At 45.8% G+C, this 21,946-nt stretch overlaps 1 protein-coding gene across 4 annotated transcripts in view; it reads left to right on the forward strand.

Moving 5' to 3' along the window:
• TADA2A (transcriptional adaptor 2A) overlaps positions 1-21,946 on the forward strand; it is a 44,711-nt gene continuing 22,765 nt past the window's right edge. The window contains exons 1-7 of one of the 4 annotated variants that reach the window (XM_077311773.1): positions 1-110; positions 2,033-2,134; positions 5,794-5,909; positions 8,044-8,103; positions 11,560-11,651; positions 11,772-11,929; positions 18,340-18,428. In XM_077311773.1, the coding sequence (XP_077167888.1) occupies positions 2,110-2,134; positions 5,794-5,909; positions 8,044-8,103; positions 11,560-11,651; positions 11,772-11,929; positions 18,340-18,428 (540 nt within the window). In that variant the 5' untranslated portion in view covers positions 1-110; positions 2,033-2,109. Of the gene's footprint in view, positions 111-229; positions 345-2,032; positions 2,135-5,793; positions 5,910-8,043; positions 8,104-11,559; positions 11,652-11,771; positions 11,930-18,339; positions 18,429-21,946 lie in introns of those variants that run through there. The other 3 variants (XM_077311775.1, XM_077311772.1, XM_077311774.1) reach the window with 3 other exon arrangements.

The raw sequence follows: 21,946 nt of genomic DNA on the forward strand, positions 1-21,946 counted from the left end.
GCATGCTGCTGGCAGGGTCTCCTGGGAGTTGCAGTCCATGGGCCTCTGGAGAGCCTCCGCTCGGCCACGCATTGGGGCCGCCCTCGGTCCGAAGCGACCTGATGCGCAGGGTGGGGAACCCCCTTTGGGGGCTTTGGGGGCGCAGCCGAGGGAAGGCGGCCTCGGGTGGGGGGGGGGGCAGGGCCCGAAGGCGCGCGAGGCAGGCGGGGGCGCGCGGGCCGGTGACGGGGCGGACGCTTCGTCGCGGGGGCGCGCACGTACGGCGAGGGCGCGGGGGAGGGGCAGGCGCTGCGCACGGAAGAGGCGGCGGGTCCCGGCCGGCCCGAGCGGGGGAAGCGGAGCCGGTAAAGGGCGCGCGGGGGAGGGGGCGGGGCGACTCTGCCGCGCGGGGCGGGGCGGGGCGGGCGCGCGCCTTGCTCGCCGAAGCGGCGCGGGAGGAGCCTGGCGGCGATGACGTGGGCGCGTGACGTTTCGCCCTCGGGAGCCGGTGGCGCGGGGCGGGGGCGGGGCGGGTTTGGCCCCGATCCAATCAGAGGGCAGCCCTGGTCACTGTGCGCCTATGAAAGCGGCGCCTGCGGATGACGGGCAGGGCCCTGCCGCTGGAGAGTCCCCTCAGAGGGCGGCTTGTCTCCTGGAGAGCCAGCTCGGCGCCGTGGTTGGGATTCCCCGTTCCTCAACCCCCCCCCCCCATGCAGGCCGCTGGGTGACCTTGGGCCAGTCACAGCCCTGTTAGAACTGCTCTCACCGTGCAGTTCTGTCAGAGCTCTTCCAGACTCGCCTCCCTCACAGGGTGTCTCCTGGTAGAGGAAAGTGGATTTTCTACACAAGATGCCTCCCGTGAATGCAAACAAATCCAAATTGCCAAGAGCAGGTCTCATGCTGCCCTGGAGGGTCAGGCAGACTTCAAGCAGCGAGGAGTCTTCAGGAAGATCTCTCTCCCTCCCACTTGCTCTGTGTTCCAGTATTGGTCTGGGAAGAGCCGTTTGACAAGCGATGAGAGACTGATAATCATAAATATAATAATAAATAATATTTATATTGTGCTGCCTACGTTCAACATTATAACACTACTTGGAGTTTGTGACTAGTGAGAGACTGGAGGAAGGGCTCTCCCCAATCATCTCTTGAATATTGAACTTCAGTAGTTCCATTCAAGGACTAGAATTTTGTCTCCGGACAAAACTGTCTCTGCTCCAAGAAGGCATTTCTCTTGAGCCGGATCACCATGAGTCTCCAGATCGCCAAGATGGGGACAGAATTTATTATTATATTTATAATAAATTGGCTTGGAGAAGTCCTCTACACTTGACCAAAAATGCAAAAATAATCTTTATCTGTATTGAATAGGTAAATAAAAAAACGCAGATGCCAAAATTCTTCAGATTAAGTAACATCTCTCCTGCCTTACCAACCATCTGTGGAGACTTCTCTTTGAAGAAATAATCCTAAATATGCCAGCACTTTGAATATCAATATTCCCACATTTGGTTTCCTTATGGAAACAGAACTGCAGCAATGGTATTTTCTTACATTAACCAGCAGTTTGTTTATTTAGAAAACTAGGGGCTAAGCCTGTTGCGTTCAGGAATACAATTGGTGCTAGATTGGGGGTGATGATGGAAGAACTGTGCGGATGGCCTTTCTGTCCCCCCAGTGAACTCATTGGCAGGGCCAGCTCTCAGTAGGGAGGGAACTGGAAGGAGAAGGGAGTGGGAGACAGAAGGAAATCGGCTTGCCGCTGGAAAGACAGGCAAGCCAGCTGGAGGAAGAGGCACTCAGGTGCAGGACAGCCACCCTGAGGCACTTAAGCCATGAGACACACTCCTCCACCAAGCCCTTACCAGAAATTTGTGGAACAGATGAGCTTGAGGTGGCTCACAAGTAAAAATAAAATAATAAATGATCAAACAAAACAACAAAACAAAAACAAACCCGGGGCATAAAAACACCATAAGACAAACTGACCAGTCTAAAATGAAATAAATCTGTTTCAGTAATTATAACAATCTGAGGTGTCTTTCTCTTTTTGCAGGGCTGGATGACTGAAAAGTTTCATACAAAAGAGAGGCAGTGTCCTTGGAGTGCTACTCAGGAGCCTGAGAGAAGAATATGGAACGCTTGGCATCTTTCAGCAGTAAGTATTTTAATCGAATGATGATTGTCGATAGCTCTTTAAATGTTCTTGATTCATGACATGTTCTCTTAATAACCATTTAGAGAAAGATTTAAAGGAGGAAAAAAGACATAGCTAGGATGTGGAAGTTGTTTTTAATTATAAATTTTATTTAAAAGTAGTACATTGCATATTATAGAACTGTTTTTTTTAAATATTAAGCTGCTGTTTTATAATACAAAACAAATGTGAAAAAGCACCAAAAAATTTCTAGAAGACAGCTTGTCAGATGAGAAGGAAGAAAAGACCCATAATACTACAATTTACATTTTATAACTCGGTTATTCTTTTCCATCTTAGTTTACTTATCTAGATAGTCTAACATAGGACTCCATTTTCTTCTGAAGTCTGATGTTAGGCTGTTGTGTAAGTTTGTAATGTAAGTTTTACCATTGTTGTATATTCAGCCATTTTGTTTGATCAGTCCATAAGATTTCTTTTTCCATCTTGATGCCTATAGAATCCTTGCAGCCGTTCTCATTGGAAGATGCATTAATATGGCTGCAAAACTCACTATGATTCCCAACCGCATACTGGTTAGATCAGTGGTCCGGAACCTTTCTAAGGCTGCGAACCGGTGGTGGTGGGGAGGGCGATCGCGCAGCCGCGCATGCCACACATGCATAGCCATGCATGCGCAAACGGGGACCACTGGGTTAGATTATGAAACAGAATCAACCCCATATTGTAGACATATTTTTTCCTGGCTTATCAGAAACTCCACTAGGGGGCATGCTGTACCCTCAGGTCCAGCGCATGCACTGCTCTCTCATCATGGGTACTTGGGTGCTGTGTTCTAAGTTCTTTTTTTTTTTTTTTGCCGTCACAAAGAGTGGATTGTTTTTTCCCTTGCTCTGTTTTTTCCCTTGCTTAGTTGGATTACTTCATCTTTTTCACTCCTTGACTACAGCTATAATCTTCTTTCCTTTCTTGCAAAAAAGAGGAAAGGAAGATTGGGCTGGGAGGCCATGGCGCCCAAGGCCCTGTTCAAGAACTGCGCCAAGTGCAGCGCCCCGAGTGATGTGCATGATGTTTGTTTCCTGGGCATGGGACAAGCTCATATGGTGCCTGCATGTCATATTTGTCAACACTTTATGCCTAAGGCTAGATTGGATAGGGCAGCCTTTCTCAACTTTTTTACCATTGAGAAACCCCTGAAACATTCTTTAGGCTTCAAGAAACCCCAGGAGTGGTGTGATTGTGCAGAATATGGTTGGGAAGCAGAGCTGAGCCCAGCAGGACTCCTCCCCTTCTCACCACCTCCAGGCCCATCATTGCTCGTTATGGGAGAAAGGGAGGTCAACATGACCCTATATAGTCATATCATATATATCAGTGGTCCCCAACCCCCGGTCTGGGGACCGGTACCAGTCTGTGGATCAGTCGGTACTGGGCCACGGCTCCTCCTCGTCCTCCTCCCCAGCTGCTGCCTCGGGCTGCTCTGCCACTGTGCTGGCGGGTCACCTTTGTTGCTCTCCAGCGGCCGCCATGGCTGGGGCTCCCTCTTGGCGTGGCACTGCGCAGCTGCTGCTGGCAGCGCCCCCCAGTGGGCGACAGGAAGTCAGGGGCACCAGCGGGAAAGGAAGCGGAGCAGGGGCTCAGGTAGCGACAGCGACGTCAGCAAAAGACTACACCCCCCCCCCCCCCCGGGCCTCAGTAAAATTGTCAAGCGTTGACCGGTCCCTGATAAAAAGGTTGGGGACCGCTGATATATATCATATCTAGGGATGGCTTTGGCGTCTGAAGTGGCTGTTCATGCCCGAAGCAGCCAGCACCGTGGGCAGGGGAGGCATGGGCGCTGGCATGCCGGTGGGCGCACACATGCAGGCACAGAGGTGCATGAATGCCAGCACCCTCGCCTCCCCTCCCCCCCCGCGGCGCGGCGCTGGCTGCTTTGGGTGCAAACGGCCGCTTCGGATGCCAAAGCACCCAACACGAATCATATCATCTAAATAAAAATGGTGGCTGCAGACTGATTACTTCCCCAAGGGCTCTGAGGTAAGTGAAATGTATCTCTTTTTCAACATGTTTAATTGCTGGGTGAAGGTGCTTGCATTCTGTTTTGCTGACTTCTAGAACTATTGGGAGTGGAAAGTGAAAAGGTTTAGAGCTTGTTTATGTAAAATTAATTAGCTCCCATCCATTCAGTAAACCCTTTCAGGAGCATCAGGAAACCTTAGCCGAGAAAGACCCGGGATAGGGCCTTTCCCCTGAAGGCAGCGCTGTGGGAGAAGGCTCTGTTGGCTGCCCTGAGCTCTGAGACCACCAAGTGTGTCTTTACCTGTTCTGGCCTTGGAGGAGGCATGTTCTAAACCGGCTTTGATTTGGTTGGTTCCAACTAGCCTGATGTTGAATATGGTGCTAGAACCCCTTGGTAGTCCTGGTGTCAAAAAAAAGGGGGGGAAAGAGAGCAATCAGTTTTGCTTCCAACCAGATTAAATCTCAGTCTGACCCTCCTCTTCGTCCTAATCCTAAGAAACATAAAAAATAAAAAATCTAAACATAATGGGTGCCTAGACTCTAAGACATCTGGTTCGAGTACACAGACCTGCACTATGAGTGCTGCTAGAACTGAGGTGATGACCCCAGGCACGCTGTCATCGAGACTGACTTCTTAGGCAGTTCCATCTCGACCCTGAGGAAGAAGACCTACAGCTTTCCATTCTGGTGGGCGAATCAGTGCCATCTGATTCAGGGCCTCCACTTGTGTGGCAACCTTCAGGACACTAGGAGGACACCTCTCATCAGCCCTATCAGAGGATCAGGAGATGTCAATTTGCTGTTTTTGACAAGCCTCTTTTTGACAAGTGCAGCTGTAGTTTCCTTTGATTCCTCTAACTTTGATCCTTGCATTTTCACACTTGCATTTTCACACTGCTGTGATACAGTGTTGCCCGGTTCCTGTAAACATCTTATCTGCTTGCCTGAGGCGCCGGCCTGACCAAGACCGTGCTAACTTCAACACCTTGGCAGGAAGCCGGGGATGGCACCTGGGTGAGGGGTCCCCCCCCACCCTTGGGAACGCTTGAGAAATGTATTGATAACTGCTTGCTGTCCTGGTAACGAACAGTCTTGACTTCGAACGTTATAGTGACTAGATCTACTTCCAATTAAAGCTTTCTTTCTATAGAAGTTTGTTTGTGAGTTTGTCTGCGCTTGACACTTCTTCTTCTTCTTCTTCTTCTTCTTCTTCTTCAGCAAGCAGGGCTAGCTTTCACCCCAATGATGCTCCTTAGTATTATCTGTTCTCTCATAGTAGTTGATGAACTAAGCACTGCTCCAATCCAGGAAAGGAGATCCATGCACAGAAGAATTTGAGCATATTAGTTGTAATTTTAAAAAGCTTTCCCACATTTCCATTTGTCACATCCTGGATACGGGTTTTAATAGAATCATAGAGTTGGAAGGGACCTCATGGGTCATGAAGGGACCTCATGGGTAAAGGTTTTCCCAAATACAATCCTATTCCAATTCTAGGAAAGCCTTTAATAAACTTTTGTCTTTATTATTATTTGCAGTAAGCCAGAATCTAGGCATTTTCATTTACAGCTTCAATAACAAATGCAGGGATATGGGCTTTTCAAAAAACTACCCAGGTTATATCTTTTGTGGTCTTGTTGGCTTCACAGATGATCCTTTTGATAAGCCACCGTGCCGAGGGTGCTCCTCTTATCTTGCGGAACCTTACATCAAGTGTGCTGAATGTGGACCACCTCCTTTCCTGCTGTGTTTGCAGGTAAGCTACCTTTATGAGCAGTGATAGGAATTTGTAAGGATGAGCTTACCCAGTATGTAGCATATTCCAAAGGCATTCTGAGACAGTGGCTGGAAAATCAGGAAACAGTAAGTGATGCTGCCATTGGTGGCTGGGCTCTCACAGACTGGCTCAGGCTGTTAATGGCAGAGTCATCCACAAGCAGTAACAGACAAAGACATTTTTCTTTCTTTTCACTCTGCGATAAAGAAAAGGTGGTTTATTATTATTATTATTATTATTATTATTATTATTATTATTATTATTATTCGATTTATTTCCTGCCACTCCCTACAGACTCGTGGCAGGTAACAATAGTCTTAAAATCCCCCATTAAAACCCCCGTTAAAAGACTACAAAAATACCCAACACAGCGGAAAATACCACTGTCCCCCACCCGAACAAGGGCATTGGGGGATGGAGGGTGATGATGACTACTTCAAACCTACTTATAGGAGTCAGGTGAGCTTTATTGTAAGTGCTTTATTCTTCAGCGCCACAAAAGGTGTTGTTGCAAAAATGTCAAGCGGTAACAGTAATGAAAGTAATGATAAAAGGCACTGCAAACTGCTGTATGACTGCTTGCCAATTAGCTGCTGGGCCAGGAAATCTCCTGCCTGTAGCCCCTTTTGCCCACTGCCATTGCAGCGGCTAGTAGGAGAAAAATAAATTGTTGTTGTTGGTAGGTGCGAAGTCATGTCCGACCCATTGTGACCTCATGGACAAAGATCCTCCAGGCCTTCCTGCCCTCTACCCTTCCCCGGAGTCCATTTAAGTTTGCACCGACTGCTTCAGTGACTCCATCCACAACCTCATTCTCTGTTAGAAATTAGAAAATCATAATCAGCACAGTTGTGCTACAAATGGCTAGAAATTCTGTGGTAAAACCATCCTTTCTGGCAAATGTCACTGAGAGCTTTCCCCAGAATTGATGTAACACTGTCATAGAATCATAGAATCACAGAGTTGGAAGGGGCCACACAGGCCATCTAGTCCAACCCCCTGCTCAACGCAGGATCAGCCCAAAGCATCCTAAAGCATCCAAGAAAAGTGTGTATCCAACCTTTGCTTGAAGACTGCCAGTGAGGGGGAGCTCACCACCTCCTTAGGCAGCCTATTCCACTGCTGAACTACTCTGACGGTGAACATTTTTTCCTGATATCTAGCCTATATCGTTGTACTTGTAGTTTAAACCCATTACTGCGCGTCCTTGCAGCCAACGGAAACAGCATCCTGCCCTCCTCCAAGTGACAACCTTACAAATACTTAAAGAGGGCTATCATGTCCCCTCTCAACCTCCTTTTCTCCAAGCTGAACATTCCCAAGTCCCTCAACCTATCTTCATAGGGCTTGGTCCCTTGGCCCCAGATCCTCTGTATCCTTTCAATTTTATCTACGTCCTTCTTGAAGTGAGGCCTCCAGAACTGCACACAGTATTCCAGGTGTGGTCTGACCAGTGCCGTATACAATGGGACTATGACATCTTGTGATTTTGATGTGATGCCCCTGTTGATACAGCCCAAAATGGCATTCACCTTTTTTACTGCAAAAAAATGCCAACAGCATGTCATGCCAACAGCATCCATGTCTTCTCCCAGCTCCTCCCAGTTGCCAGGCACTAGCTGCCAACAGCTCTCTGTTGTGGACTAATTCGGGGGGGCTACAACATCCATGATTCCTGCTCCCATCTGTATTATATTTGTATCCTTTCCTTCCTCCAGAGAGTTCAGGTTCTCTCTCCATTTTGGCTTCACAAGAACCCAGCATTATAGCTTAGGATGAAAACGCGTGCCTAGTCCAGGGTCAATCACTGAGTTCTGTGATAAGGTGGAGATTTGAACCCAAGTCTCCCCAATGTTTTATGAACCCCTGCTGACCATACTATCTTAGTTCCTTTATAGCTGTTGAATGGGCATTCTAGCTCTGTAACAATACTGCCGCTAAGTTTATTGGAGTTAAAATTTGATTATTTTTCTGGAAGCAGCCTGGAGCTTGGAAGAGGCAGAGAATAAATATTTTAAATGAACAAAAGAAAACCATTTTACAGAAAAGCAGCTTATTTTTATTGTTTTATATGTGTGTGTATATATATATATATATATATGTTGCTTTGTAGTGCTTTACAAGAGGATTCGAATATAAGAAACATCGCAGTGATCACACCTATGAAATTATGGTAAATATGGTATTCTGATGAATGCTTTTATTTTATTCTATTTATTTTTTTGTGGCTCTAACTCTAGGAGATTCACTCCAGTAGAAATTTTTCAGTTTATTACTTTGCGGAATTGTAATGCTTTAGTTCACTTACAATCTTAAGCATTAAAAAATCCACTTTTGTTAATCTGCTGTCACCCATAATATTTATATCTTCTACCTTGTTAAAATTTTTGAAGCAGGCTACCATTAAACGGTTTATTCCCCCGCCCCCTTTAATCATTCATGCCTTGTTGCTTCTGGTTTTACAGCCCACAGATAATGATGAGGCCTTTGTTATGTTCTATAATGATACTTTTACAAGTTAATAGTAATTATGGCTTGTGAGATATTTAAATTATTATGACATAAATTCCTATAAGGTACCATTCAGTCAAGTCCAACACTTGGTGATAACCATGGCTCAACTGTTGCCACAATCTCCAATCTTGCATCACTTCTTTTTTTGTATAACTAGATATAAAGCCCGCTGCAGGCTAAATTCAGCGGGCGCTAGCCGGGTGGATGCATGGGGGGAAGAAAGGGAGAAAGCAAGGAAGAAAGGGAGTAATAGAGATAGAGAGCAAGCAAGTGGGAGAGAAAGAGGCAGAGAGAGAGAGGCAAATAGGAGAGACAGAAAATGAGGAAGGAAGGAAGGAATGAGAGGGTGGCATGAGAGGGTAAAGGGCAGGAGGAAGGGGTGAAAGATTAGTTGTGGGAGGGGCAAGTATGATTGGGTGGGGAAGAGTGGGTGGTAGAGAAGGGTGGGTGGGTGGCTGGGGGGGAGAGGCAGCACCAGAGATCCCCCCACCCCCCAGCGGAGCCGGGCCAGGGTTTCTGCCTGGCCGGGGCTTCTGGACTGCCAGCCCACGCGGTAAGTCCTCCGACCGGCGTCCTCCTCCTCCGGCTTCTCCCGGCCGCTCTTGCCAGAGGAGGAGGACGCCGGTCGGAGGACTCACCGTGCGGGCTGGCAGTCCAGTATGTGCGCTGAGTCCCCGGTATGTGCGCTGAGTCCCCATTGGCTGCTCGGCCCTGGAAGGACACTCGGAGGGGCCAATCAGGAGCTGCGAGTTTTTATCCTGGACAGAGCCCGCCCTAACTCCTCCCCAACAGCCCTTACCCTTTTATTTAATCCGCTCTACAAGAGCGGTTTAAAGATGATTTGGCCGGTGTCCATTTTGACCATGTGTGTCTCACCACTGCGTTCTTTGTCGGACTGGTTTCATTTTCCACGGGCCAATCCTAGCATAATTGCTTTCTCCATTGAGTTGGATCGCATGATATGGCCAAAGTAAGTGAACCAGAGATCCGTGGTTTTGCCTACCAGTGATAGATCAGACCTTATGCACCGTAGTACTTCCTTGTTTGTAACTTTCGCATGTAGAGCAGCACATCTATCAGGAATGGGCATTTAAAGTCCTGAAGAAGAAACCTCTGGAAACAGTCTTTGAGATACACAAAGAACGCCGTTTAAGACTTCGTAGGTAGGAAGAGGCATCTCAGAAAGGCCCACTCTTGAATATGTCTAAGGTTAAATTGCTTTTTAAAGAGTAGTGTTGTTTGATGATTATTTGACTCCATAAGTGTAGAAATATTATCAACATTCATTCATTCACATACTGCCCTCCCCTTGCGGCTCAGGGCAGTTTATAGAAAACTTGGAGGTCATGATACAGGTAAAAACATGGCTCAGTAATAGCAGCAAGATAACAATGGTAGTAACAGTAACATTTGGTAATAATATTTTTTCTTAATCAAAACATTAACAGCAACATTAACAATTAACTGAATCCCACAGGTTGGTCAGTCCAGGGTTGCCCTTTTGTTTGCTCCAAGGGCCCATGTGCATGAGGGGAGGGGTTCTGGGGGCCCAGTGCGTGTTGTAGTTTCTGTTGGATCTCAACCGAATCAATGCAAGCAGGACCTGTCAGCTGAATCTCAGGAGCTGGAAGAGAAAAAACCAAGCTGACAATGGCTGTTGCTTCAAAAAGCTCTGTAATATTTATTCAAAGCTTGACAGAGTCAAAATGAGCCTCAGCTTTCTTTAGCCTGTTTTTCCTCAGCGAATCTGCAAATAATAAATCATATTTCAATGTATAGAAACTATTGTACATATCGCTATATATATGCACCCCATTACATGTAAAATATAAGATACTCATGCAGTCAATATACAAAGAAGAAATTCATTACATTCTTACCAAATAGATTTAATTGGGTGTGTATGCATTTGTTATTACAGGTAGAAAAATACTTTTTGAAACCAATTTGCGCTTGAATGATAAGCTTAATAATGATTCAGGTGGGCAAATGTTATAATTTTTGTATTTTACTTTGTAATGACACATTTTGAATAATTACCATAATATAAATAGAGATATGTACAATAGTTTCTATACATTGAAATATGGTTTATTATTTGCAGAGTCACTGAGAAAGACATATCTTTGAATAATATTACAGAACTTTTTGAAGTGACAGCCATCATCAGCTTGGATCTCAACCCAATGCCTGGCAGAAGAGCTCCATTTGGCAGGCCTTGCAGAACTGGGGTAGCTCCAACAGGGCCCAGACTTCTTCTGGGAACTCGTTCCACCAGGTGGGGGCCAGGAAGGAGAATGACCCGACCCTGGTTGAGGCCAGAAGTGCTTCTTTGGGGCCGGGGATCACCAGTCGGTTGGAAGTGGCAGAGCATAACGCTTTTTGGGAGTTATAGACAGCGAGGCAGTCCCTCAGGTATACTGGGCCCAGACTGCATATGGCCTTAAAGGTGATTACCGTGACCTTAAGTCTGATCCAAGATTGAAATGTGCTTCCTTGGGGCCAGGGATTACCAGCCATTTGGAGGGGGCGGAGCGTAGAGCTCTTTGTGGGGTATAGACAAAGAGGGTCACAGGCTTGTTTTGTAAATAAAAGGATTTGTGTATGCAGCATAGGTACCTGCCAAATAAACCTCTTCAGCTGATTATAAAAATATATAGTCACATATAGTGTGTAGAATCCTAAAGAATAAATCCAGGATTGTAAAAATACCTGCTGTCCCGAAGTCACACATCTGCACTCAAGGGTGGGCAGAGCTTCAGGGAAGCAACCATGACTGATCCAAGCCATACAGACAACCAGTGAGTAAATCTGCAGAAAAGTTCCTCATCCTATTCCCCCTCCCCCCCGAAGTAATGAAAGACATTTTCATATAGGCAGGTAAAGGTATTCAGGCTGAGTTACCATTGAAGGTTAAATCCATAGAAAGTAGGGGGTTGAGCATGTCAGTTTTATACTGTAAATGTTTTTTTTTTAATGTACTATTGCTTGTCCTGATCATTGGGGATGAGACGGATAAAGGTTTTGAAACTGCTTAAATTCTACTGAAGACAATGGGATTTAAGCAGCCTAACTGTACAGGAAACACATTAAATCCTTTTGCCCCCTTCTCCAGACTTCCAATTTTCCAGTTCTTGATCCTACCTGGACAGCTCAGGAAGAAATGGCTCTGCTAGAAGCTGTGATGGATTGTGGCTTCGGAAACTGGTGAGAATTTAATGCCTGATTCATTGTTAAAATCCATATGGGGAATCTGTCTGTTTTCAGTGGGCATGCAACTAGAGTGACCAGCATTTACATATTTAACTCTCCCCCCTTCCATTCTAGGCAGGATGTAGCCAATCAGATGAGCACAAAGTCTAAAGAGGAGTGTGAGAAACACTACATGAAGCATTTCATCAACAACCCCCTTTTTGCCTCCACGTTGTTAAATCTGAAGCAGACAGAAGAGAACCAACTCACTGAGACGGCCATTCCATTTTATTGTAAGTGTCTAAGGTAGAGTTTTCTATTCTTTTACTCTGTGTCCCCCCAGAAGGCCTTCAAGGAATGACTAGGTGATGTAGACAGATTTACCTTGAAACAATAGGGATATTCATGGTATTTGGCTAACAAAAAAGTTTTTTTAATCAGATTTTCTATAAGAATATTTACAATCACTCAGTGTATTGCAACATTAATAGATTAGTTTTTATAATAAATTATATCATCATTGCCTGAACTTTAAAAAATCTTACTGCAGTTTAGAACTGCAATACATGCTTACACAGGAGTAAGGCCCATTAAAACAAATGAGTCTATTCTGAATAAACATGCATAGAATTAGGCTGCATGGTGGCATTCCTAATTATACTTACCACTGACCTCTTTGATTTACTTCTGAATAAGCCCAGTTTTCCAGCACAGTTTTTAGCACTTAAAAGACCTCCTCAGTTTATATGCGGGTAATTATTAACAGCCTGCCCCCAGCCAGCCAATCGCAACATTGCATTTGCAACATGAGCTCTTTGCAAGTGAGCTAGTTAACCTTTGCCTTCTGCAAAGATCTTAAAAACTAAGCTCTTTGAAAGTGAGAGCTCAGACAACTGAGAGCACATGGAGAGAACTACTGGGGAGTGTTTCTGATAACCAGGTGAGGCTATTGTGCTGACTGGGTGAGGTGATTGCTGGGAGGATTAAAAAGGGCTGCTCCTCGCCAGAGGCGCGAGAGACAAAGGACTCTTGGCCTGTGGCTCTTAGCCTGGGGTTCTTGGCTGAGTAATTAGAATCAGTAGATTATATTTCCCTAGTACTTGCACTGCCTAGAACTTACAATGGACCTCCAGGACACTCATCCCATCATCTGCAGTGAGTGTGACATGATTGCCTTCCTCCCAGAAGACAAGATGGGCTACATCTGCCCCAAGTGTAAGGTGGGAAGACTTTTGTAGGAAAGGATTAGGGGATTAGAAGACAGCATTATTATTCTGACCCAAAGTAAGAAAGGGGAGGAGTTCATAGACCAGAGCCGTGCAACTCGGAATAAAGAGGATACAACCAGTCCTGAAGAGGATAAGGAGATTGACCTCAGTACGGAGCCTCTGCAGACAGTTCGGGAAAAAAATGGCGTAGAGCGTGATGGTTCTCGGGGACTTTGGTGCGCCAGAATAGATTTCAGGCCCTTGCAGAGGAGGTGCAAGGGTCAACGAGGGAAGAGGTCCCAAAACAAACTCAAAGACAAAGGGAAGAGGCCACTGGGATAGAAGGAAATGGAGTTGAGAAGAAAAAAAAAAGAGAGTACTGGTAATTGGAGACTCCCTGCTAAGAGGAATGGATCGCCATGTGGCTGGGCCCGACCCCTAACCCGAGAGGTGTGTTGTTTGCCAGGGGCGAAAATTAAAGACGTTTCAGAACGGATGCCCAAACTCCTCAAATCTACGGATCGCTACCCATTTGTGATGGTCCATGTGGGAACGAATGACATGTCCAGGAATATCATTGCTCCTATTAAAAAAGACTATCAAGATCTGGGGAGGAAGCTCAAGCAAATGGGGGCACAAGTGGTATTTTCTTCAATCTTGCCTGTCAAGGGAAGAAGAATGCGTCGGGAGAGGAAGATAATGGAGGTGAATCAGTGGCTGCGTAGTTGGTGCCGGCAGGAGAGATTTGGTTTTTGGGACCATGGGATAGGCTTTCTTGAAGAAGGCCTACTAGCACCTGATGGACTGCACTTATCTAAACTGGGGAATAATGTGTTTGGCAGGAACCTGGGGAGATTCATCAGGAGAGCTTTAAGGGGAAGGGGGAAGGAGACGATCAACATGGGGAGTGTAAGGAAGGAGAACAATCGGAGGCAGCCCAACCGGCAAGGCCAGCTCATAGGGAACCAAAAGTAAAAGGATTCAGATGTCTTTATACTAACGGCCGAAGCATGGGCAATAAGAAGGAAGAGCTGGAACTTCTCATGCTGATGGAAAGGTATGATCTAGTAGGCATCACAGAAACATGGTGGAATGATTCTCATGACTGGAATGTAATGGTGGATGGATATGAACTGTTAAAAAAAACAGAATAGATCGAAGAGGTGGAGGAGTAGCACTGTATGTGAAAAAAGGGCTTACCTGTCAGGAAATTCTAGTGAAGGAGAGCATATCTACAGTGGAAAGAATCTGGGGATGCGAGGGGAAAACAAAGTGTGGTGGTCGGTGTCTGCTACCGACTGCCTGACCAACGAGAGGATGTGGATGCTGCACTTTGTGAGCAGCTTGAGAAAATATCCAAGCGGCAGGACCTTGTCATCATCGGTGAATTCAATTTCCCAGATGTGTGCTGGGAAATAAACTCTGCGAAGCGTCCTCAGTCATGCAACTTTCTGACCTGCCTGGCTGACAATTTCATTTATCAAATGGTAGATGAACCCACAAGAGGTTCAGCCATACTGGACTTAATACTGACCAACAGGCAAGAGTTAGTGGATGAGGTGAAGGAGGTGGGGACCCTAGGGGGAAGTGACCATGTCCTCATAGAATTCATTTTGAGATGGGGAGCCAAGGAAGCTTGTAGACAGACGCGGATGTTGGATTTTCATAGACCAAACTTTAATAAACTCAGAGATATGATGAGTGTCATACCATGGACGAGAATGGAAGGGAAGGGAACATGTGAAGGGTGGGCGCTACTCAAACAGGAGCTATTGCATGATCAATCAATGACTATCCCAGATAGATGAAAACACTGCAGGAGCTCTAAGAAGCCTATTTGGATGAACAGAGAACTTCAAGAGGAACTAAGAAAAAAAGGAAAATGTTCAGGAAATGGAGGGAAGGACAGAGCTCTAAAGAAGAGTACCTACAGGTTGCTAGGCACTGTAGATCAATCATCAGAAAGGCCAAAGCTGAGAGTGAGCTAAGATTGGCCAGGGAAGCCCATTGTAACAAGAAAAGATTTTTCAGTTATGTGAGGAGCAAACGTAAAGTAAAGGAGGCAATAGGCCCACTGTTGGGTGCGGATGGACAAACTCTAACGGAAGATGCAGAGAAAGTAGAAAGGCTTAGTGCCTATTTTACATCTGTTTTTTCCCACAGGTCAAAGGGTTTAGGCACATCTAGAGATGGCAGTAGCCAAAGGATAGTGTCTGGGTGGCAGGTTAACATGGATAGAGAGGTTGTTGAGAGGCATTTAGCTGCATTGGATGAGTTCAAATCCCCTGGGCCGGATGAAATGCACCCGAGAGTGCTCAAAGAACTTTCCAGAGAACTTGCACAGCGCTTGTCCATCATCTTCGGGACCTCTTTAAGGACTTGATATGTCCCGGAGGACTGGAAGAGAGCAAACGTTATTCTGATCTTCAAAAAAGGGAGGAAGGATGACCCGGGAAACTACAGACCAGTGAGTCTGACCTCTGTTGTGGGGAAGATAATGGAGCAGATATTAAAGGGAGTGATCTGCAAATATCTGGAGAACAATTTGGTGATCCAAGGAAGTCAGCATGGATTTGTCTCCAATAGGTCTTGTCAGACCAACCTGGTTTCCTTTTTTGACCAAGTAACAGGTTTGCTGGATGGTGGAAATTCGGTTGATGTCATTTACTTGGATTTTAGTAAAGCTTTTGACAAGGTTCCCCATGATGTTCTGATGGATAAGTTGAAGGACTGCAATCTGGATTTTCAGATAGTCAGGTGGATAGGGCATTGGTTAGAGAACCGCACTCAAAGAGTTGTTGTCAATGGTGTTTCATCAGACTGGAGAGAGGTGAGTAGCGGGGTACCTCAGGGCTCAGGGCTCGGCCCGGTACTTTTTAACGTATTTATTAATGATCTAGATGAGGGGGGTGGAGGGACTACTCATCAAGTTTGCAGATGACACCAAATTGGGAGGACTGGCAAATACTCCGGAAGATAGAGACAGAGTTCAACGAGATCTGAACACAATGGAAAAATGGGCAAATGAGAACATGATGCAATTTAATAAAGATAAGTGTAAGGTTCTGCATCTGGGTCAGAAAAATGAAAAGCATGCCTACTGGATGGGGGATACGCTTCTAGGTAACACTGTGTGTGAACGAGACCTTGGAGTACTTGTGGATTGTAAACTAAACATAAGCAGGCAGTGTGATGCAGCGGTAAAAAAGGCGAATGCCATTTTGGGCTGTATCAACAGGGGCATCACATCAAAATCACAAGATTTCATAGTCCCATTGTATATGGCACTGGTCAGGCCACACCTGAAGTACTGTGTGCAGTTCTGGAGGCCTTACGTCAAGAAGGATGTAGATAAAATTGAAAGGGTACAGAGGAGAGCGACGAAGATGATCTGGGGCCAAGGGACCAAGCCCTATGAAGATAGGCTGAGGGACTTGGGAATGTTCAGCCTGGAGAAAAGGAGGTTGAGAGGGGACATGATAGCCCTCTTTAAGTATTTGAAAGGGCAAGATGCTGTTTCTGTTGGCTGCAGAGGAGAGGACACGCAGTAATGGGTTTAAACTTCAAGTACAACGATATAGGCTAGATATCAGGAAAAAAATGTTCACAGTCAGAGTAGTTCAGCAGTGGAATAGGCTGCCTAAGGAGGTGGTGAACTCCCCCTCACTGGCAGTCTTCAAGCAAAGGTTGGATACACACTTTTCTTGGATGCTTTAGGATGCTTTGGGCTGATCCTGCGTTGAGCAGGGGGTTGGACTAGATGGCCTGTATGGCCCCTTCCAACTCTATGATTCTATGATTCTAAGTGAGCTAATTGCTCCCAGCTAACCTTTGCCTTCTACAAATATCTTGAAAGCTAAGCCTACTCTGGCCGCTTGTAGGACATCAATAGTTTGACTGAGGGATTCTGATATTTCCCCCCTTCTTTTCCTAATTATTTTTGGTTTCAGGGGGTGCTTTGGGATTTCTTTCAGTGTTTCTTCTTTTATCTGAGGGGCAGCATTGTTTGCCTTTTCTTCTTGAGGTTGTGTTTCTTTTAAAATTTGATTTTTACAATTCTTTCCGTTTTCAGTTTTACAGTTCTTTCTTTCAGTGTTTTGTTCTGGGGGGCACTGTAGCCCCCAGTTTGGTAGCTGTTGTACTTGTTGTAGTAGGTTGCCAACTTTGGGTACTATTGGCCTGCTCTGGTTTGCTGGCTTCGGGGGGCACTGTTTGGTTCTCCTGCCAGAGCTGTTCTCACAGAGCAGTTCTGTCAGTGCTCTCTCAGGGTGTCTGGCATCAAGAGAGGAAGGGAAGGCAATTGCAAGTCACTTTGAGACTCCTTTGGTTAGTGAAAAGCGGGGTACAAAAACCAGCAGCTATTCATCCTCTTGACTTTTCTGTATTTGTTGGGAGGGAGGCTGGATGGGAGAGCCTGTGATGATTGAGCATTGATTAAGCACTTAGGCCACCCTGTAAATTTACCAATAGCCTGCTGCATTTCCCACCTTCGGCTTATATGCTAATCAATATGTTTGCCCAGATTTTGTGGTAAAATTAGGTTCCTTGGCTTATATGCAGGTTGGATTATATGCGAGTATATACGGTATGTTTAGGGTTGACTCGTGGTGGCGCCTGGGGAGTGTGAGGAGGGGAAGAACCTCAACAGAGTATAATCAGGGGTGCTGATCTTAGTCATCTGCAGTTCTCCAGACACCACCTGAAGGTTGGCAACCCTAAATATCAATGGAACAACAAAAAAGGGAACAAAGTAACCCAAACTGTATGCATAAGCTAGGAACCCGAAAGGTTGAGCAGCAGCAGAATATATTATTAACTATTGAAATGCAAATATTTATTTCAATACATGTGCACACATAACACCTTAAAACATCAACATATATCGCACACCATTGCACAAATCCAAAGCATGTTGACCTATGGATAACTGACAAGAAACCAGAAAACCAAACACGTTTTGAGGTCTTTAGGTCTTCTTCCGTGGTCTAATATTTAAATACTCTCATGTGATGTAATAATGGGGGCTGTAAGGTGGTAAACAACATGAAGAGGCTCCCACACTAATAAAATGTATCCAAATATATCCCTTGGAGCCCCCCAATTAGAATATTTGTTCTTCAAAGTGACACTGTTATTGAAGCCCTCAGCCTGAGTGTATTCTCATGTGTCTCATAGAATATGTGCACATGTAGTGAAATAAATATTTGCATTTTAATATTTAATACATATTATTAATATATATAAAACATATATATGCTACTGCTCAACCTTTCAGGTTCCCAACCATAAGTAGCAAACCAATACAATGTTTATTTTCTTCTGCAAGAATCACAGAATATTTTTGCAATTTCCTGTTTCCAAACTACTCATTTTTTAGAACAGCACTCAGCTTCCTAGTTACGTTTTCTTGCTTTCTTTAGGGTGCATTTAAAATGGCAGGTGCTTAAAACGACCTAAAATATGGTAGTGGGTTATTCTTGTTTTTTCTTTCCCAGCATCTGAAGATCCTCCCCGCCCCACCTTTGATTCTCTGCTCTCGAGAGATCTGGCTGGATACATGCCAGCAAGAGCAGACTTCATTGAGGTAGGCTATCTCCGGAATGGTCTGTGCTTTCCCTCCTGGGAATAAATAGAAAGCCTTGGGGTTTCTGCATGCTGTATGGTCACTGACCTAAGTGCAGCTGGAAGGGGTTTTTTGTGTCATTATTCTAGTGCTCGTAAATACCTTTTCTGAAGATTTATGATGTGCACTGTGAATGTTCTAACATGGGTAAGTCTAAACTGGGAGAGCAGAATGGCTGAAGACACAGTAGGTGCACCAGAGAAAGTATTTGGGGCTGCTGGACTAGTACCATTGAACAGCTGGGCACAGCCATGGGAGAAAAACTTGCCAGCCCTGGGGCCAAATTTACTCCAGTGTTTGAATATGGGGTTCTCACAGGCCAAATCCTGGAGTAGCCGTTTCCCTCTTCAATATCCACTCTGGGAGTAGCTCTAGCCACTTACATTTAATTGCTCACTTGCCTCAATTCAAGTCCCCTTTGTTTTTTTAACCAAAAGGAAAAGTGAAATTGATACATGTAACTGATACTTGATTGAATGAAGAAGTATTCAGAAGCCTAATGGCAAATTATAAAGGTTGAAAACTAGTAAAATAATGCAGAAAGCCAAATGCATCAGTGGCTCAGAAATATAATTAGCACAATCACAGCATGAGAGCCAGCTTGGTATAGTGCGGCAGCCTCTAATCAGGAGAACCAGGGTTGATTCCCCAAACCTGTGTGACCTTAGGCCAATAACCGTTTTCTCAGAGCTCTCTTCACCTATCCTACTGGACAAGGTGTCTGTTGTGGTTGGAGGAAGGGTAAGCTGCTTTCAGACTCCTTCACATAGTAAAATGAAAAAAAAAAACAGCTCTTCTGAGAACTAGCAAGATAACCAAATTAAACACTTGGAAGTGCGTCTGACCTCGACCAGGGCCAGGGCTTACTTGGTCCTGGCCCCAACCTGGTGGAATGAGCCCCCGGAAGAACTGAGGGCCCTGCCAGAACTTCCTCAGTTCCTCAGGGCCTGCAAGAGTGAGATCTTCCTTCAGGTATTTGATGGAGGCTGGGGCTATTGAGGCCCCTCCTTGGCACAGCTGGAACCTCAAGGTAACCCCACCACATCTCCCCCCTGAGGCACTGGTTGGAGAGGGTTCATCGAGCTATGGGAGGGGGTTGGGGGGTTAGAGTAGTTCTTCGCTGCCATGGAATCTAATGGTTGGGGGATTTGTGATTTTATTGTGGGGTTTTAATTGGTAATCTGCCACGAGCCAGCTAGTCTGGGAGTGGCGGGCAATAAATCAAATAATAATATTTTGAACATCCATAAACACACCCATAAAGCCACCATATACCGAATCTGGCCATTGGTCCATCGAGGTCAGAAAAAGAAGAAGTTGGTTCTTATATGTCGTTTTTCTCTACCTGAAAGAGTCTCAAAGAAGCTTCTAATCACCTTCCCTTTCCTCTCCCCACAACAGACACCATGTGAGGTGGGTGAGGCTGAGAGAGCCCTGATATTACTGAAGAAGAAGAGTTGGTTCTTATATGCCGCTTTTCCCTGTCGAAGGAGGCTCAAAGCAGCTTACAGTCACCTTCCCATTCCTCTCCCCACAACAGACACCCTGTGGGGTAGGTGAGGCTGAGAGAGCCCTGATATCACTGCCCGGTCAGAACAGTTTTATCAGTGCTGTGGCGAGCTCAAGGTCACCCACCTGGTTGCATGTTGGGGGAGCATAGATTCAAACCCGGCTCACCAGATTAGAAGTCCACACTCCTAGCCACTACACCAAGCTGGCTCTCAGTATTGTCTACTCAGAGTGGCAGTGACACTGCATGGTCTCAGACAGAGGTCCTTCACATCACTGACTGCCTGGTCCTTTTAGCCGGAAATACCAGGGATTGGATCTGGGACCTGCTTGCAAAAAGAAGCTTCGCAACTGAGTCACAGCCCTTGGGTGTGTGTTGTCTTATTGTAGGTGCATATCTGTTTCCTGTTTTTGATTTGTTCACATATTACATTACTGATGTTATGTTCTGAGCATATTCTTTTATATACTGTATCTCACTTTCCCCCCAGTTTTTTTGTTTTCTCAAGCTTTTCGGTTTACTCTGTCTTTTTTGGTTGTGTATTTTTTGTGGTGCTGTGTCAGAAGCCCTAAGAGCACAATAGTGTTGATGGTGGCAATCCTAGCATCTGGGACAATGTGGCACAGAGTTTCTGATCTGGTTTATTGGTGGGGAAACACATCTCCTGGCACACTCCCTGAAATGGGAATAAGCACAGACGTGATGTCAATTTGTGCCGCCCCAGGGAGCATGCCACTAGGTGCGAAGGAAGATGTGTGCCAGAGGCAGCGGCTGGCAGGGCCAGCACTGATCCTGCTCACTCTGCAGCCCACTCCCATGCCAGGCTCTGCCGGAGGCCAGTGGCCCTGAAGGAGGCAGCCACAGTAGAGGTGGCCGTAGTGGAGGAGGACTAAGCAACAGGCCTGGCCAGCCATCGCCTTGCCTATTCTACCTCCACCGCACTCCTGGCAGTGGGGCCAGCCACGAAGATAGGTGGCGGAGGTGGTGGCACAGTGAGTGGGGCTCAGAGCCAGGCCTCGCCAGCCACCACGGCGCCCATTCCTCCTACAGCCACAGCCTAGGGACCCAGTCTCCTCCTGGCTTCATGCCCGGACAGAGGAGCCAGGGCCGGGTGTGGAATACAGGCAGAAGCCGTGGCCAGCCACCACTGCAAGAATCAGATTGAATAATGATTCTTGCATATTTGTATGGAAATTCTTAATGGCCTCTTCCGTCCTGAGGCAGTTTTCCAGCATGAGTAAAGAAAATTTTAACTAAGCGCTTCTTGGTTTAGTGCTTAAGAGTGGCAGCTTCTGATCTAGCAAGCCAAGTTTGATTCCCCACTTCTCCTCCACATGCAGCCAGCTGGGTGACCTTGGGCACGCCACATCACTGATAAAGCTGTTCTGACTGAGCAGTGATATCAGGGCTCTCTCAGCCCCCCCCCCAGGGGATCTGTTTATTTCCTGCTAAGTTGTTAATTTTGCCATTACTGCATGTTCAGCAAGTTTGTTTTTCCATTCGTTACTGACTGACTGATTTTTCCATTCTTCAAAATGTGGACAGATGTCTAGTTCCCATTTTGCTGCATAAATGGTTCAAGCTGCTTTCACCATGTATTTTAATATCTCTTCTCACTTTTTTGGCCATTTGTTAGTCAGAACACCTAATAGCATTCTCTTGGCTTTCCATTGGGAATTTAAACATTTATTTGTCTTTGCCACTTCTTTCTTCTATGTATACAGGTAAAATCTGGAACAAAAAGTTTTGGCAGTACATTCATTTTGATTGCAGAGATTCTTCCCAACTAAGATTTTTAGCTTTTTCAATCTTACTAGATCTGCTTATAAAAGGTAATGGTATCCCCTGTGCAAGGACCGAGTCATGTCTGACCCTTGGGGTGATGCCCTATAGCGTTTTCATAGCAGACTCAATATGGGTTGGTTTGCCATTCCCTTCCCCAGTCATTACCATTTACCCCCCAGCAAGC

The sequence above is a fragment of the Paroedura picta genome, chromosome 15 (genome assembly GCF_049243985.1).
Source record: "Paroedura picta isolate Pp20150507F chromosome 15, Ppicta_v3.0, whole genome shotgun sequence".
Lineage (NCBI taxonomy): Eukaryota > Metazoa > Chordata > Lepidosauria > Squamata > Gekkonidae > Paroedura > Paroedura picta.